Here is a 16,860-nt window from a genome sequence, read left to right on the forward strand (position 1 = left end):
GTAAATAGTTCCTTAAATACTTTTCTCCACTGAGTTTCATGTTTTTATTTTTATGTTTTTACTTTTTATTATTCTGCAGGGAGTTAAATACCTGTGCATCCCAGCAGCGGATTCACCATCTCAAAACCTGTAAGTTTCTTTTTTCTGTCTTATTTGGAGACATTTAAAAAAATGAATAGAGGATTGTAAAGTCAAAGAAGTAGAAGATTGTGAAGTCGTCAGAGCCCGTGGGACCCTTGTGGACCCTGCAGGCCTGGTGCCCCAGGGAAGAGGCTGTGAGCCTGCGAAGTCGATGCTGGGCACGCTGGGATGAGCTGTGGCAGGAGGCTCCTTGCGGTCCTTCCGTTATGCAGAGAGACTCACGGCATGTCCACAAGAAGGGTCTGATGTTTAAAAAGGGTACCTTAAACCTTTAGTGTGCACATCTTTCCTCTAGAAATAAAACCGTAAGGGATTTGTTGGGTTTTGTCTAAAGCAGCACCATCCAATAGAAGTAGATAGTAAGCCACAAATGGGCAGTTTTAAATTTTCTAGGAGCCACATTTTAAACAGCAAACAGAAACAGGCAACATTAATTCTAATAATATATTTTACTTAATCCAGTATATCTAAAATACTATTTTGATATGTACTCAGTATAAAAAGTTAATGAGCAAGTTTATGTCCTTCTTTCATACAAAGTCTGGGGACTCTGGTGTGCTGTTTCATACTTCGCACGTCTCAGGTCAGACCAGCTGCATTTCCAGGGCTGGAGATCCCCAGGAGGCCGGCAGCTGCCTTGTGGGACAGCAGGCTGCTGAAGCCTGGCTGATTGAACGAATAGGTCGTTCTGGCTTAGGAAAGTCCGGTCCTCTATTTCTTCATAGCCGAATAAACCTTTGATGTCGTTTTAACTCTGTTTGCACCTAGAGAGAGATTCGTAATTGCCCCCTTTTCCGTATTGAAGAAATCCTGTGGAGACGGGTAGGATTAGGTTTTGGCAAGAGAGGGGCAGAGCCCTGGAGACCCACGGCAGCTACAGCTTTAGCAGTCACTCGTGGCTGTCTGGAAGGAACCCGGAAGTACCATGGTGTGGAGTAGATGACAGTTTTCCTGAAGCACGAATGTGACTTTTGCAGGCTGAGAGGCTGGGGCTGGAAGTGAAGTACTTAGCCTGTGCCGCTGAGTCCGGCCTCTGGTTCTCAGGTTGGCCCAGTGCCGTACGACACAGGTCAAAGACACAGCAACCCTCCTGGAACCACGTGTTACTGCATTTCACAGGGAAGTTGTAGGCTGTGGTGAAGTTTGTGAACTTGAGAGTCCCCAGGCTTGTCTGGATTCACCTTTTCTGCCCCAAGCACTGGTGCATGCATACCCTACGAATCAGGAGTGCAGGCCGTGTGCCCCGATGTTCAGGATCCCAGGTGTTCCACCACTCTGGGAATTACTAAACGCTGGCCATCAGCCGACCTTGAGTCTTCACTGGGGCAGAGCAGAGAAATCACAGTTTATGCAATAATTTTGTGGGATCTACCTTTTTGGGAAAAAAGATAGAGCTAGAGTAAGATGGGTTGACATGGGAAAAGTGAGGTGGTAGATGAGGAGGGGAATGGGAGGTGGGAAGCTGGAGCCACTGTGTGCTACCCGGGGGCTGTGTTTCCACATGCACTCTTGATACTTCACAGAAAGGTGGACCTTTAAGATTGAGGATGGTGGAGGAGGGGTTTTCCTAGGAAAACAGAGTAGCGCTCTAGGCCTGGAAGGAGGAGAAGCAGCATTAGAGAACTTCCTTGGTTCCTAGTCGTGTCAAGAAACAGAAGTGGTTGGAAGGCAGGGTGCACACGGAAGGAAGTGAGCCACTGCCTTTCTCTGAAGACCATAGCAATCTTCTGCCCGTGTTTTGGTGGCTATTTTTAGAATGGTTGCTTTGCTCTTATCTCAAACCGAGATTCTGACATGCTGTTGAACTTGTCAGTACCTGATTGGCAATTTGATTCTGTAGAAGAAAAACTCAGATGTGACCTGGACACCTGTTGTCAGTGCAGGTGGCTACGTGTCCTTGAGCTGCCCCTAGTGCTTCTCAGCTTTGCTTGGAGCTGAGTGCCGTCTTTGTCTGTGACAGTGACCTGATCTAAGCGTGGAGTGGCCCCTCGCACTATAGACACGTAAGCAGTCGACATAGATGTTAAAAAGGCTCAACTGTAAAGCCAGTTACCCCTACCTTGGGCATTTTAACCATCTACACCTCTGTTCTCTCATCTGAAAATGCCTGCCCTCAGGATTTTGGGAGGCAAGGTCATGTATGTGAAGGTGTTCTCTGTGAACTCTGGGCACTTGTAAGAGTGAGTCTGTTTTTCCTCAGCGTATATTAACGTATCTTGCGATAACAAGCTTTGGTGCCCAGGAAGCTTCCGTTACTTGAGAGACGTGCTGACGTGGAAGGACGGGGAGACAGAGATACGCCAGCTTCTTTTCTGAGTTCCAGGTCTCGTGGGTCAGTTCAGATCATCTGTCAAAACCAGCCTAGTTGCAGTCACCTTTGGTGCCGAAGGACTAGCCCGTACTTTTTCTTTTTAAAATACGCATAGATTTAGGGGGTGCAGGTGCAGTTTTGTTCCATGAATATATTGCTTAATGGCGAAGTCTGGACTTTTAGTGCATCCATCACCCGAATAGTGAATGTTTTACTCTGTAAGCAATTTTTCATCCCCCACCTCCCTCCTACCCTTTTAATTATTTCTCTCCCATCCCAAATATGTAAAGAGGTTCTGTTAAGTTTATGGTTTGCCTTTGTAACTCGTTCTTTGTATCTGGATGACAAAGAAAGAGTTACAAAGGCAAACTATAAAGGTAGGTGGGCTTAGGGGTTAGGTAGGTGTAGCAGTGCCGTGTGTGGGGCCTACGTGTGGAGGATGTGCCCGGCACTTCCCAGTGAAGCTACAACAGTAGGACTTCTGTTTCAACTGGAGGAGGAAGTCGGGACCGTAGCTCGTGAAAAGGCGGGGAGAGGTGGACACTCCGCTATTGGGAGTCGTGCTCTTGTGTGATGTTTTGGGGAAACGTTTATTTTTAATCCATTAGTAACAGCAAAGCTTATGAATAAGTCAGGCTTCAGCACACATGTGTCCCTAACCCTAAATATTGCTTGCTGTACTAGTGATGTGGAAATGGTGGAGTTGACTTTGGAACTTGGCGTGACTCAGCTTGTGAAGAGGCAGGCGATGGAGCAGCTTGCGTTTCTTTTCACTGGTTACGGTGCTCTGCTGGAAGCCGTAGTGAACTTTCTAATGGGGAGCGTATTTTCACAGTGTAATCAAGTGATTCACCTCAGGCTGGCAGGCAGATCACCCACCTCTCTCACAGCATTTATTAGGGTGTTTATTACTCACCAAGTATCAGGTGCTGACGACCCACTTTTGCTTTCTGTATCGTCAACCAATGAGGATGGTCAGATGGCAAATGTTCGTTATTCTCTAGTTAACAAAAGCGAAAGAAGTCTTACCTGCCACTTGGAAAATGTGTTCTGCGGGACCTAAACGACTAGAAATCGTAGCTCTTTAGCCACTTAAAAATTCTTGATGCCTCGGAGTTTCTCTGTACAATGATAAAATAGATTCCGGAAGCCTATGTTGCTCATTGTTTTAAACTTACGTACAGATGTTAAAAAGGAATGGCAGTTTTGATGTAACTTCACACTTTATGTCTTAAATTTTCCCCACAAATCCCTGCACTAACAGGAATTCCGGCTACTTATGCTTAGGAAGAGATTTGTGACCTTTGAGACTAGCTGTTGTCACTTGACATTCAGCTGCTGCAAACGGCCCAGAAAGGTCAGTTTTCTGTCTTGGCCTTAATCCTCTCAAATCTCCCTCTCTGGTCTTCCAGGAACTTAAAATGCAGAAACCTGGTTTGAGATAACATTAACACGTTAGAACTTCAGCTCACAGTTCCCCAACCAGCTAGCCTTGCCAAGTCAGGAAATGTAAAAGTTCAAGTTCTCAGAGTTGTGATAACCCCACAGACCTATTGTGGTGTGTTTTGCATGATTTTGTTGTAATTAGAGGCATCCTAGAGTTTGTATCAGACGCACACTGCATGTTCCCTGAGTGGCCAGCGTGGTGTGGGTTAGTGAATTAAGGGCTTTAGAAATACTTACTTGCTTTTGCTTTCTCTCTGGGATTTCTTAGGCAAGTCATTTTAACCTTTCTTCTCTTATCTGAAACGTCTGTCTCACGGGGCTTTTATAGTGTTAGGTGGGATGATATCGGTGAAATTGTTTTTTATGAACACTAAGCATTTCTGAAAATATGATTGTGTTTTCTGTCTATTCAAGTACAGAGTATTAATGTATTTTGAAAGTGAATGGTTAGATGCATATTAACTTATTTACTCATCCTGTTTTAATATATTACATTGGCATTTTGTAGTTTGACATCATGAAGCAAGTAATCATAGATTTTTTTTTCTTTTTCTGTGAGGTCCAAGGGCATTTGATCTCTGCCAGGCTGTGGAGTCGGTGGGCCTGCATCATTGCAGTAACGCCTTCGTGACATTCAGTGGTTTTAGAATCTAGCAGGTCTGTAAATTTCTTGAGGTTTTTGTGGGGAGAAGCAGCATTAGCAATACAGAGAGCCTGTATTGAAAACATCGGTGAAACGTCCGTGCCTTATTCTATCTCCCTATCTTTTTGTCTGTATTTTCTTTAACTGACACCTTCTGTACTTTCAACTCTCTTTTTCTCTCATTTATGTTTTTCTTTATTTTATTATAAAGGAGCACTTTTGCAAGATTAGAGCTAGATGGGCCCTTGGACTACTGTGGTCCTGCTTCCGGACCGTTCCTGAGGGCTCTGCCAGCCCGTGGCGATGTTCTCCTGCTCAAGGAGAAAGAAATGAGAGCTGAAAGTGGCATTCAGTTTTAAAGACTTCATTTATTCAACTTAAAGAACTATCGATCAGACTGTGTCCTTTTTTGATATTGAAATATTCTTCTGGGGGATGATGCTGCAGTAAATAGTAGACAGGTCTTTCCTTGTTTTAGTTTGCTTTTAAGAAGACCTTGTCTGGCAAAACGAAAAGTACAATATATGTGTCCCCCAATTTTATTTTTAATGTTGACAGTGCATGAAATACCGAAGTTGGGAATCACTGATAGAAATGTGGGCTGGTTTTGTGTGTAGTGCTGTGCGCTCACGGGGCAGCTCCTCCGTGCCTGTCTGGTGAGGACGCCCTTCCCACTTACCTCGGGGTGGAGCGGGGGCATCACCGGCAGCCTTTTGCTGCAGAGCTGCTGGGGCAGGGCCTGTGGGTGGGGGGCTGCGGCCAGATTCTGCCCTGGGAGGAAGCAGCTCTCTGATGCGAAGCCACCTTCCAGAGCCTGGACCCAGAGAGAATACTCTACTCATTTGCTGTTAGAAAACAAACAAACAAAAACATTTTTTTCTGAGCAAAAACATACATATTTACATACGTAATGTATAAAAATATACTTTTTTTTATATATAAGGGTGCTTGCCTTTTTTGGATTTCTCCTTTGCTTTCATTTGCACACACACTTTTGCATCACTTGAAGGAAGGAGGAGCCCCCCGGGGTCCTGTGGCCTCGGCTGCTGTTACAGCCTGGTCTGGTCCCACGGGCTTTCGGGGTAGGACCGGCTGCCATTCAGGGTGCTCAGCCAGATCTCTGGGCTCCCACTCCAACAGGCAAGGTCCTTTTGAGCAGGACAGGGCCACCTTAGATCCTACAGTGGGAATCGAGGCCTGCAGATCTTGCAGTTCTGGAGTGAGAAGTCGTTGTCCAGCCTCAAAAGTGACCACCACGTGGTGTGACTTACAGGCTCACCCACCATCTTTTCTTAGACTCTGTAGGTCAGTAGGGCCCGTCTGGGCACTGGCTCTTGGCCTTCGATGCAGAAAGGAAAGGAACCAGGCAGAGGGTGCTGGTCCGTGAGGAGGGAGGGAGACAGCTGCGGGTGCCTGGGCTGTTTGCGAGCTCCCTCTCCCTGGAGGTGCCCCTGCTGCCCGAGGTGTGCTCCAAGGACCGGGGGCAGGAGCGGGCGTGATAGCCCCAGGCGCTGTTTGGTGCGTTTCTAACCAAGTGCGGTCCGGTCCGTGCTTCCTGTGCCTTCCCTGGCTCTCTGTGGACAGAGCCTGTGCCACACGGCTGTGCGTGGACGTCAAGGTGAACCGCCAGTGAGACGGAACAGGGAACTTGTGTTCATCGAAACAGCCTGCGGTGGGTTAGTGCTTCAGACGCGCGCTTCTGCTTCTCACTGCAGTTGAGCAATAGGAGGACCGGGACCGTGGGTGTTTCCCGCTGTGGAGGAGGGAGTTTAATGACCAGAGCTGGGGCTTCTGCCATCAGCTTCCCTGGAAATAACACCCCACACAGTCCTGCCCCAGAGTGGCAGAGTGCTCGCCTGCCTCTGGGCTTTCCTTGGAAAAGGCATTTCTAGGAATATCCCTCTGGCTTGGCCTTGTGCCGAATCGTGTCCATGAGTCAGGTTTCGCGGTGGGGCTCTGAGCAGCCGCCTTGTTGGCATCCTTCCGGCTCCTGGCGTGGCGCCGTGAGTAGCCCTGTCGTGATGCCCGCACGGGCTCTGCAGCCCAGGCCCCTAACGCGGTGGTGGATAGGAGCTATGTCCTGTGGGCTCTACTGGACTAACTTACTACAGACGGAACGAGCTACCGGGGGTGGTGGTGCCGAGTGGGGTCACCTCTCCGTAACCTCCCCAGCTCCTTCCCGTGCCCACTCGGCTGCCTGGGCACGGATGGATTTGGATGGTGCCAGGCTGAGCACACACCCCTCTTTTATTTTGAGATGTGGCAAGGCTGCCTCTTGGACCCAGGTTCAACCCCTCAATATGTAAGAAGCCGGGTTTCACTGTGTTTGTGGTTGGGGACGTGCAGATGTCAAAGCCAGATATAAGAAGTGGTTCCCACTCCAAGGTTTCAGTGGAGGGATTCAGTTGTCATCTTTACAAGACCTTGGTGAGGTTCACAGAACTGAATGTGACCCGGTCCTGTCCCTAGTCAGAGGGGCACTGCTGGCTTTCATGTTGCCGTGTGGTCTTTGCCGTGTGTTCTGAGGTGCTCTGTGGTTTTTCATTTACTCGGGCGGTCGTCATTCATTTCTAGATTTGCTTTTGCTTTTTTGGCTGCTGTGCCTGCAGACACAGCTCCTTCTGAGCAGAAAGAGACCCACCCAGAACAGACCAGAGCAGGTCCTGCCGCAGGGGCAGCGTCTTGGCGTCCTGGGGGGCCACAGCAGTGTGAGCAGCCTGGGGCATCAAGGAGGGCGCCGTCCAGCTGCACCCCTGCAGCCAGCCAGTCAGCTGCCCCAGCCTGTGCCCTGGCCTGTCTACTGTGTGCAGTGGCCTGCAAGGAGGGAGGCCCCTGGTGTGAACCACCAGGCAAGTTGCAGACCAGCAGTCTGGAGCCACGTCTGGGCCAGATGAGTTGGCTCAAGGTTTTCAACATTGTTGAATTAGTTCGTAGTATCAGGTAGCAGGAATTTGGCCACGAGTGGCGGGACAGCGTCTGGCTGACACACGGCGTCCTAAGGGAGATACACTCGGCAGCAGGTGGTGCAGGTCTGAGCACGGCACTCGCTCCCGGCTCCGTGGCGGGAAGTCAGGGGCAGAGATAAACCACTTTCCTCTCTTCAGGAAGGGAAAGGTTTTCCAGAAGTCCTTACCCGCAGCCTTTCCGTTACTTCAGCGTGGACAGAGCTGCAGGAAGAGAGGATGTCCTTCCCAGACAAACTCAGTGCAACGGACGTGTGTTGCTCCCGTTCCAGTACCTGCAGACCACAGACTTCCCTGCCAACCCCACGTGGCTAGTCCTGCTGAAGGGGTGGGGAGCTCCCACCTGGCTGCCTGGCTCTTTGCTGGGGCCAGGCTCCTGCCCAAGAAGTCGCCTTGGTGCCCCACTCTGCTGTGTACTTGGCTTCACGGCCTGGCTGTAGTGGGTGTCTGCTCTGAAGTCTCCTTCAGCACTGATACCTTAGATTTCGGGATTACAGCAAGAAAGCAAGAATCCTTTCTTGCCTGCTGTGTACCAAGCCACCTTATGAGTTTACGTCTGGGAGCAGTTATCCCTGGAACAGCTAACAGAAGCAGATGTGCTAGTTAGGGATGTCAGGTCAGAGTCTGGAGTCCTTGATTTGGCCCCCTAGGGATTTGCGCTTTGCTGACACTTGGAGTTGTTGCAGAACATGCGCGTGCATGTTTGCGCGTGGACAATTGCGTCTGCTCCCCGGCTGTCCTCATCTCGCTGAGCATCTACCGTGGGGCCGCTGAGTTTCTTCTGCGGTCGGTACTGGCTGAGTTTGTTGGGCCGTGCCTGAATTTCTCATTCTTACGACATTCATGTGCCCTGGCGTTCTGAATGTCTTAGTTTATCAGAGTCCCTGGCAAATTGTCCATATTCAATCAGTGTTTAGAGAGAAGTCAGTTTAGTCCATGGGCAACTTTTGCTGCTTCATAAACCATTCAAAGGTAGAAGACACTGGAGAGGTACATGTGCTCTCCGTCCCCTGAGGTATCTGCACTTAACCCACAGACCAGTCCAGAATGAGGTCTGAGTGGCGCGGGACACACATGCCGCTTGGGAGCGCACCAAAGTGGGGCTTGAGTCCTGCCTGGCCTTGTGTCTCGGGCTTGGCACACGGCCGTGCAAGTAGGCAGTCCCTGAACTACTTGCTGAATGAGTGACAGCTGGGGGCTGATTGAGTGACAAGAGAAAAGGGCAGTCTGAAGAGCTAAGAGTTAGAAGAAGAAAGGATTAAGGCATGCGTCGTCATTTAGAGCTTATTTCTATTATTTATTTATTATTTATTGAGACAGGGCCTCGCTCTGTCGCTCGGGCTGGAGTGCAGTGGCATGATCTCGGCTCACTGCAGCCTCAACCTCCTGGGCTCAAGAGATCCTCCCACCTCAGCCTCCCAAGTAGCCGGGACTGCAGGCATGCACCACCACACCCAGCTAATTTTTTTTTTTTTTTTTTTTGGTATTTTCTGTAGAGATGAGTTTCGACATTTTGCCCAGGCTGGTCTCGAATTCCTGAGCTCAAGTGATCTGCCCACCTCAGCCTCTCCAAGTGCTGGGATGATAGGTGTGCCCCTGCATTCCGGCCATTTAGGACCTTAGTTTGCAGAGCATATTGGCACGTATTACCTCATCCGCCCTGTGAGATGCCAGCCCCACTTGATAACTGAGAAGATAAGTGGCTTGTCCAGGGCCACATGGTCCAGTAAATGGCAAAGAGGGATTAGAGCCAGAATTTCCATCTCCCCACAGCTCTCCACTGAGCTGCAGACAGGACTACCAAAGTCCAGGGAGACCAGTCTGAGAGAATGCTTTTCGATTTTCCAGAGTGCCAGGAGTAAATTAGCTTTTAGGACTTGGAAAGCCCACACGACATGGGCACCTTCCTCACCCGTGTCACGGTGGCCTGCACCACCCACAGCCAGTGTGAGGGTCCCTGTGTGCTGCTGGGGCTTTGAGGGGCTCAGATTGAACATGGGGGGGCTGCCCAGAACCTCTCCCAACCCCAGTCCGTGGTCACTGTGAGTTTCAGGGATTTCTTACAGAGAAATTCCAAACAACCCACAGCCTTCCCTAGGCCTCAGCATTGTAAATGGCGGCTTCTAAGGCTGAGACGCTCCAGCCGCAGACAGTATGACCGGGTTTGGATGGTATGGGACTGGGAGAGCTTTCAGTAAACTACAGGAAGAATAAATTCTGGTTTCTTTTTTTGGCTCTGTTGCCCAGGCTGGAGTGCAGTCGCGTGATCTCGGCTCACTGTAATCTGTGCCTCCTGGTTCAGGAAATTCTCCTGCCTCAGCCTCCCCGGTAGCTGGGATTGCAGGTGCGCCACCACACCCAGCTAATTTTTGTATGTTTAGTAGAGATGGGGTTTCACCACGATGGCCAGGCAGGTCTCGAACTCCTGACCTCAAGTTATGCACCTGCCTCAGCCTCCCAAGTTGCTGGGATTACAGGCGTGAGCGACCGCACCCAGCCGTGTTATGGTTTCCATTACATGGTGGATTATTTGGTTATAGCAAATAATAATGTTGGATGTGTTTCAAGAGAGCTACAAGAGAAGCTTTTGAATGTTAGCACTACAAAGTGATAAATGTTTAAAGTGATTAAACATTTATCAGGTAATTATCCTGATTTGATCATTTATACAATGTATACACGCATTGAAGCGTCACACTGTAGCCCATAAATATGTAGAATTTTGTGTCAATTTTACATAAAAATCAATTAACATTTTAAGAAAGAAGCCTCAGGTAGAAATTTCTTTTCATCATATATTGAGTAAAGTAGACAATGTCGTTTCTCTTTTTTCTTTTCCCAGGACAAGACATTTCAAAGAAAGTATTAAATTCATTCACGAGTGCCGGCTGCGTGGTGAGAGCTGCCTCGTACACTGGTGCGTGTGTCTCGCTTTAGCGTGTTCTGGTCGGCTCGGCCTCCTGTCAAGTGTTTTTCTGTGTGTGAATAATGGTTTCACCTCCCAACAGTTTGCTGCAAACTCAGTCTCACATGTGTGCTCCGCGTGTCCAGTGCTGTGTGTTAGTCACCGCTGCCTTCTGTTGAAGGAGAAGCCTAACTCATTTTGCTTTTGTTTTTATTTTTTCCATTTCCACTGTTAGGATTTCTGTAGGCACTGTGAAGGTTACTGGACAACAGAAACTTCCCTTTGCTGGCTTGCCTCCAGCATTTCATCAGAACAGCCTCTTACAGATGACACAGATTCTCTAGGCTCATCCCTGAAACCTCAGTGGCTTTTTGGAGACACTGTTTTTTCTTTAGGAGACTTGATGGTAAACGTGGATTTTCAGTATCGCCAAAATGACCCAGTTCAGTGACAGCTGTCTGTTTGCATTCCGCTGTTTTGTGTCTGTTTGCATTCTGCTATGTTTTGTGTCTGTTTGCATTCTGCTATGTTTTGTGTAGATACACACACACACACACACACACACAGTGAAAGGAAAGCTGCTGTATCACATTTAACCCGAGGATGATGCATTTGAAGCTCTTGGCCGTGCGCCTGGCACAGAGAGAGTTCTTAGTGAAAGTGGGATGGCATTTTTATTACCACTCGTAATCATACTAATAACATGGCTAATTTGTTCACGGAACCAGTAGCCAAAATTCTGGAGCCAAGGCTCTGTTTTGTAAGTGCTGGGCCGGACATGTCCCCTCTCTGTCTTGAATGAAGTGTGTTATTAATTAACTGAAAACCTAACAATCTTTTGACATTCCCCGAAACAGTTACTCTTGCACTGTAAGCTCGTTAGGTCTGTGAAGTGGTAACTCCTGGGGAATATTGCTGCTGAGGTCGGTGGCAGCCCTGCCAGGACAGAGGGGACGCAGGGACCCAGCGCATGACATCCAGAGAAGCCACCTGTGTAAACTGCAGTGTGTTCTGAGGGCCAATAACCCATGACATGGGAGGACGCTGATAGTTCAGTTGTTTTCAGAATGGTGTCTGCAGTTTCTTACAGTTCTTGAAATCACATGATTTTTCATCTTGTTTAAGAGTAGAAAGTGTAATAAATACAGATGGCAGGATTTTAACGTTCATTTCTGTTTGGCTTTAACATACCTTGGGGGTTCAGGGAGCCAGTAAAAGCAGAATTCTGGAGCTCCCACTGCTGGGCCTCTCCTGGCTCCTGGTGAATGTGAATCTCCAGGGTTGCAGCCCAGGAGGATCTGTCTTCTAAAATCTCTCCTAGCAGTTCTGCTATAAAACCCTAGTGAACAGCCACTACTTGAGAGTGGGGTTTTCAAATTATTGTTTATATTTGAATATGTGTCGGCCTGATATTCTAGGAATTAATATTTCATACAGTTATGTACCTCTAAAGATAGGTTTTTCTAAAAGCGAGACATTTGCTAAACTTCCCCATCTTAACCTGTTGCTAGAACTCTCCAAGTCTGATGAAGCACAGCCTTCTTGTGACCACCCTCATTTGCATGTACATGTAAAACGGGCCTCCCTCGGCCGCTCCAGGTAACTGACCCTAACCGTTGCTGCCTGCAGGATGCCTCGCGCCCACCCTGCAGACACAGTGTGCCTGCTGTGTGCTCTGCATGTTTGTGTCAAAAAGAGCACAAAAGTAAGATTGGGTAAGGGCTTCTGTATGTCGTGGGCTTTAAAAACTACAGATCTAGCCGTCGTGTAGCTAAGAAAACTAGACTCTAAGGAACATGAAGCACCCTAAACAAACGTAGGTTATAAATGGGTTTGTCGTGTAGACCCTGGAAGCCTCAAGTTCCCTTGGAATACCTCAGTTATGTCATCTGTCTGGGGAAATGGGGAGACCTGAGGAGGGGCTTCGGAGCAGGGGGGCATCTGGAGCCACAGCCCATAGAAAACCAATAAACAAAGCTCAGGCAGCGGAAGAAAGCGTGCGATTCTGGTGCCAGGAAGGAGAGGAAGCTGGTGCGCTGAGTGCTGAGTGGCTTACTGGTGGTGAGCTTGCTGTCCACATATCATCCAAGGCAGGAAGGCTTCCTAAACAAGGTCCTTAGAATCCCCCGCTCCACGTGGATTGGGCGATGGACCCGGGGATCTGAAACTGCCCTCACACGTGTGCTTCTCTTGGCCCCGCAGCCTGGCCGGGGTCTCCAGGAGCGTGACGCTGGTGATCGCGTACATCATGACCGTCACCGACTTTGGCTGGGAGGACGCCCTGCACACCGTGCGTGCTGGGAGATCCTGTGCCAACCCCAACGTGGGCTTCCAGAGACAGCTCCAGGAGTTTGAGAAGCATGAGGTCCATCAGGTAAGCAATTCCTAGGGGACATCAGAGATTCAGGCCGGTGCCCCTGGGCAGTGCCCACAGTCTCCGTACACAGCCAGCATCATGGCGTTTGGAGTTGAAAGGCCCACGGAGGACATCGGCTCCCAGCGCGCCCAGCTGCGCCCCCTCAGAAGTCATCACACATCCCTTGTGCACCTGCTGAAGCCACAGGCGCCTACCTTTTGTTGTTTTCCTTGTGCCTGGTACCCCCACTAGCTTGTTTCTCTCCCTTTGGGTGACGTACCATTTCCTTGGTCTGGCCTATTTTCATGTCCGAGGCCGGCACCTTGAAGGAGCAGTTACTTCTCTTGCTTGACCCTGGCTAGCCAACCACAGAGCTCCGACTCCCGCGGCTGTTTCCCTGGTTGTGTGTGCACCTGTGTGACGTGTCGGGTTTGTTTCATCCTCTCCAGTATCGGCAGTGGCTGAGAGAAGAGTACGGAGAGAGCCCTTTGCAGGATGCAGAAGAAGCCAAAAACATTCTGGGTAAATATAAGGAGCAAGGGCGCGTGGAGCCCCAGCCCGGCGCCAGGCGGTGGAGCAGTTTTCCGGCACTGGCTCCGCTGGCCCACGATAATTACACGACGGAAACCTAACGCGAGGGACCTGCTGCCTTCCTTCCCACTGCTTGTCTTCAGTGTGCCCGGCTGGGCGGCCATACGGTGGTGGTGGCCGCTGGGGACAGGAGAGGGAGATCGCCAGGGTGAGGTGGGGCACTCAGGGCTCCTTCCCAAGCAACACTGCCCAGGCCTGCTCGAGGCCGCTTCACGCCGCCCACCCCCACCCTGGTGCACCTGAGCTTGCTGCCCCCGGGATGCCGCCCAGTGGCTGTGCACGTGTGTGTGTGTGAGTGCACGTGAGTGTGTGTGTGAGTGCACGTGGGTGTGTGTGAGTGCACGTGTGTGAGTGCACGTGGGTGTGAGTGCATGTGGGTGTGTGAGTGCACGTGGGTGTGAGTGCACGTGGGTGTGAGTGCACGTGGGTGTGTGTGAGTGCACGTGGGTGTGAGTGCACGTGGGTGTGTGTGAGTGCACGTGGGTGTGTGAGTGCACGTGGGTGAGTGTAAGTGAATGGATGCATGTGTGTGCCTGTGTGAGGGTTTGTGCACCCTAAGTGTGTACCTGTGTGTACATTGTGAACGTGTGTATGTGCACATGAATGTGTGTGTGTGAACTCTCTCACTGCTGGAAGTCACAGAATGCATATTGCTGCCTGGGTTGGTGTGGCCACCTTTCCTTTTGTCCAGGACTCCACATGGAAGGCATTGGAGCTCGACCTCTGAAAAACTACCCAGCAAAGAGCAGTCTGTGCTTGTGGGCAGACCGTGAGAACTCAGGGGACGAGTGGCTGAAAGCGTGGCCTCTCCCAGAACCCGCCCAGGGTGGTGTGGTGGGGGCAGCAGGGGCCAGACTCCCCTAGATGGAGGGTGGCTCTGGGGCCCTGGAAAGTGAGAGAGACCGCCCTGAGCTGGTCCGGTGGGCCAGAACTTTACACCAACTCAGCAGTTAAGGGAAGTGTCTTGGATTGCCGCAGTCTCAGTGTGAATACGCCAGGCTAAGCGTTCCCTGGCACCTCGAGTCAGGGCCACTTTCCAGCCCGTCGAACTCTGAGTTCTCCTTGGTGTTTGTTCTCTGGAACTGACTGCACTTGAGCTCTGTGGTGGGCAGGTGCACTAGCCTAAGGTGGCTGCACCAGGGCGCCCCTGCTCTCTGCTCCTTGCCAGCTTCATTCACTCCCAGCCTCTTGCTGTGCTCACGTTGCAGGGGTTCCTCCTCAAGGTTTGCACGCACCTGCAAGAACTGGGAAGAAAGAGCATTTATTAGGCACTGTAGCAATTTGCATTTTAAAATGCCTGAGCATTTATTAAGCTTCTTGGTGTTCACTTGGGTTTGATAATTGACCTGAGCTACCTCATTGAATGTTTTTGGAAAGGTGTTTTGGTGTGCAAGTCACCTTTGCCTCACAGTTGAAAATGTTTGGTCATGATTGCGTTTGAAACCAGAGGAGAAGGTACCGATATCATTGAGCTATTTAAAGTTGCCAGTTTGGGCTCCAGCAATGCTTTCTGGTGGGTAAAATTCCACATTCAGGCCACGAGAGCATCTACAGTTTGTACTTGGGGGCTGCGGGCATCCTGGGACGCTGCACCCAATTCGGTGGTCTAGTCCTTTACACCGACTCAAATTCCTTAAGCAGGCAGTCACTCAGATGAAAAACATACTCGGCCTCTCCCTAAAAAGATGGTGCGGCCCAGTTTCTCTGAATTCCACCCCAAAAAGAGCCCCGCACGAGAAGAGCGGTTTTCCCGCGCACGTGGAGGGTGTGTCAGCGGTGAGCGTTCTGGGGACTCCGCGCACGTGCGCAGGCCCTGGGTGGACACCCAGAAAGGGGCATGTGGCTGTAGAACCATCCGTCCAGCTGCAGCTAAACAATTTGCCAATAAAGTACATGTTTTTCCTAAGCCAAAAATAGATACAAATATGTTAACTGAAAAATGATTTAGGATATTAGCTTGAACGCTTAAATATGTGCATCTTTACAAGCCTCTCAGTGTATTCTTGGAGTTCTTGAAGTGTTGTTTGAATATTTGTTGCCAGTAATGTTCTTTCTTCACAGCCGCTCCGGGAATTCTGAAGTCCTGGGCCTTTCTGAGAAGACTGTAATGTACCTGAAGTGTCTGAAATGTTGCAAACCCGCAGAGTTTAGGCTGGTGCTGCCAAAAAGAAAAGCAACGTAGAGTTTGTATTTTTAAGTATCCAGTAGTGATTTGTAAACTTGTTTTTCATTTGAAGCTGAATATATATGTAGTCATGTTTATGCTGAGAACTAAGGATATTCTTTAGCAAGAGAAAATGTTTTTCCCTTATCCCCACTGCTGTGGAGGTTTCTGTCCCCGGCTTGGATGCCTGTGAGGACCCCGGGAGCCTTGCTGCACTGCCGTGTGGATGGCTGCGCGCTCGTGATTCCTTCCTGTGAACGCCCCCCAGGGACAGCCGCGTGTGCTTGTGTGGCGTGAACTCTGCCCGCGTGTTCTCCAATTCCCCGGCTTGGGAAGTAGCCCTTGGTGTGGGTTTTATCTCTGGTTTGTGTTCTCCGTGGTGGAATTAACCGAAAGCTCGATGTTTTTATGAATAAAGGGCAACTTAGCCACGTTTAAGGTCATGTGCAATGCGTTCTTCCCGAGCCAAGGGGCAGCCACCACGCTCCCCTCGGCCTGCGCGATCGAAGCTCCTGGTTTTATTTTAGAGGCTCTTGTTTTCCTCCAGAAGGCGCTAAAGCAGATGCCACAAAAGGTGGATTCATGTCTCCAAGAAGGAAAAAAGGCCCATCATTGTGAGGTGAAAGAAATTTGGACGTGAGAGTTAGGTTTTGCCTGCACGGAGTGGGAACTGCACGTTTGGCGCCTGGAATGAGTTGTGTGTGCACAGGAGTGTGCAGCCAGCCCTGCCGTGTACGTCGGCTGCACAGCACTGAATACAGTTACTCTGATTCCATATTCAGCTCTTAATCTGAAGGAATGTCACCTGACTTGAAGAGAAGTTTAAGTCAGTTTGTAACATTTTCCTTCTCTGATTTGTTGGGAGAAAAGGGAAATTTAACTCTACAAGGGGAAGTTTGGCTTGATCTAAAGGCAAGTGAACTCACGAGCTGATTGACTGTAGGTGGCAGACTTTATGTAGATTCTGATGCCTGGAAGCTCCTGGCAGTGGCTGGGGGAACGGCTGGGGGCCACAGGAGAGGCAAAGCGAGGTGAGGCACCTTGCCAGGTTCCCAGAGGTCTGACTCCTGAGCTTGTAGCCTCTGAGCAGTCCCGAGGAGCGTGAGGGGACCCTCTGAGCAGTTTCAGGCAACAGAAACACCTCGGGTGTGACGATGCTTATCCTGAAGCAGCGTGCGTACCTGGTGTGGCACAGGCAGCTCTGTCCTCGGTGCCTCTGAGTGTTTTCATGGGCCAGACCAGCGAACCCTGGATGTGTCTCCTGTGGGGCCCGCTCGGGAGGCAGCAGCCAGGCCCCAGCACAGTCCCGGGAAGACCTGTGTGTGTCTCCTGGAGTGTGA

General features: G+C 50.0%; 1 protein-coding gene across 8 annotated transcripts in view; it reads left to right on the forward strand.

Annotated features, from left to right (window-relative positions):
* The window catches only part of DUSP22 (dual specificity phosphatase 22), a 56,828-nt gene extending 40,865 nt beyond the window's left edge, over positions 1–15,963 (forward strand). For 3 of the 8 annotated variants that reach the window (XM_007973888.3, XM_038005692.2, XM_038005693.2), the window contains 4 exons: positions 80–129; positions 10,347–10,421; positions 12,612–12,783; positions 13,215–15,963. In XM_007973888.3, the coding sequence (XP_007972079.1) occupies positions 80–129; positions 10,347–10,421; positions 12,612–12,783; positions 13,215–13,397 (480 nt within the window). In that variant the 3' untranslated portion in view covers positions 13,398–15,963. Of the gene's footprint in view, positions 1–79; positions 130–9,751; positions 9,849–10,346; positions 10,422–12,611; positions 12,784–13,214 lie in introns of all 8 variants that reach the window. The other 5 variants (XM_073005605.1, XM_073005608.1, XM_073005606.1 and 2 more) reach the window with 4 other exon arrangements.
* The last annotated feature ends 897 nt before the right edge of the window (positions 15,964–16,860 follow it).

This window comes from Chlorocebus sabaeus, chromosome 17, assembly GCF_047675955.1.
Source record: "Chlorocebus sabaeus isolate Y175 chromosome 17, mChlSab1.0.hap1, whole genome shotgun sequence".
In the NCBI taxonomy this organism is placed as follows: domain Eukaryota; kingdom Metazoa; phylum Chordata; class Mammalia; order Primates; family Cercopithecidae; genus Chlorocebus; species Chlorocebus sabaeus.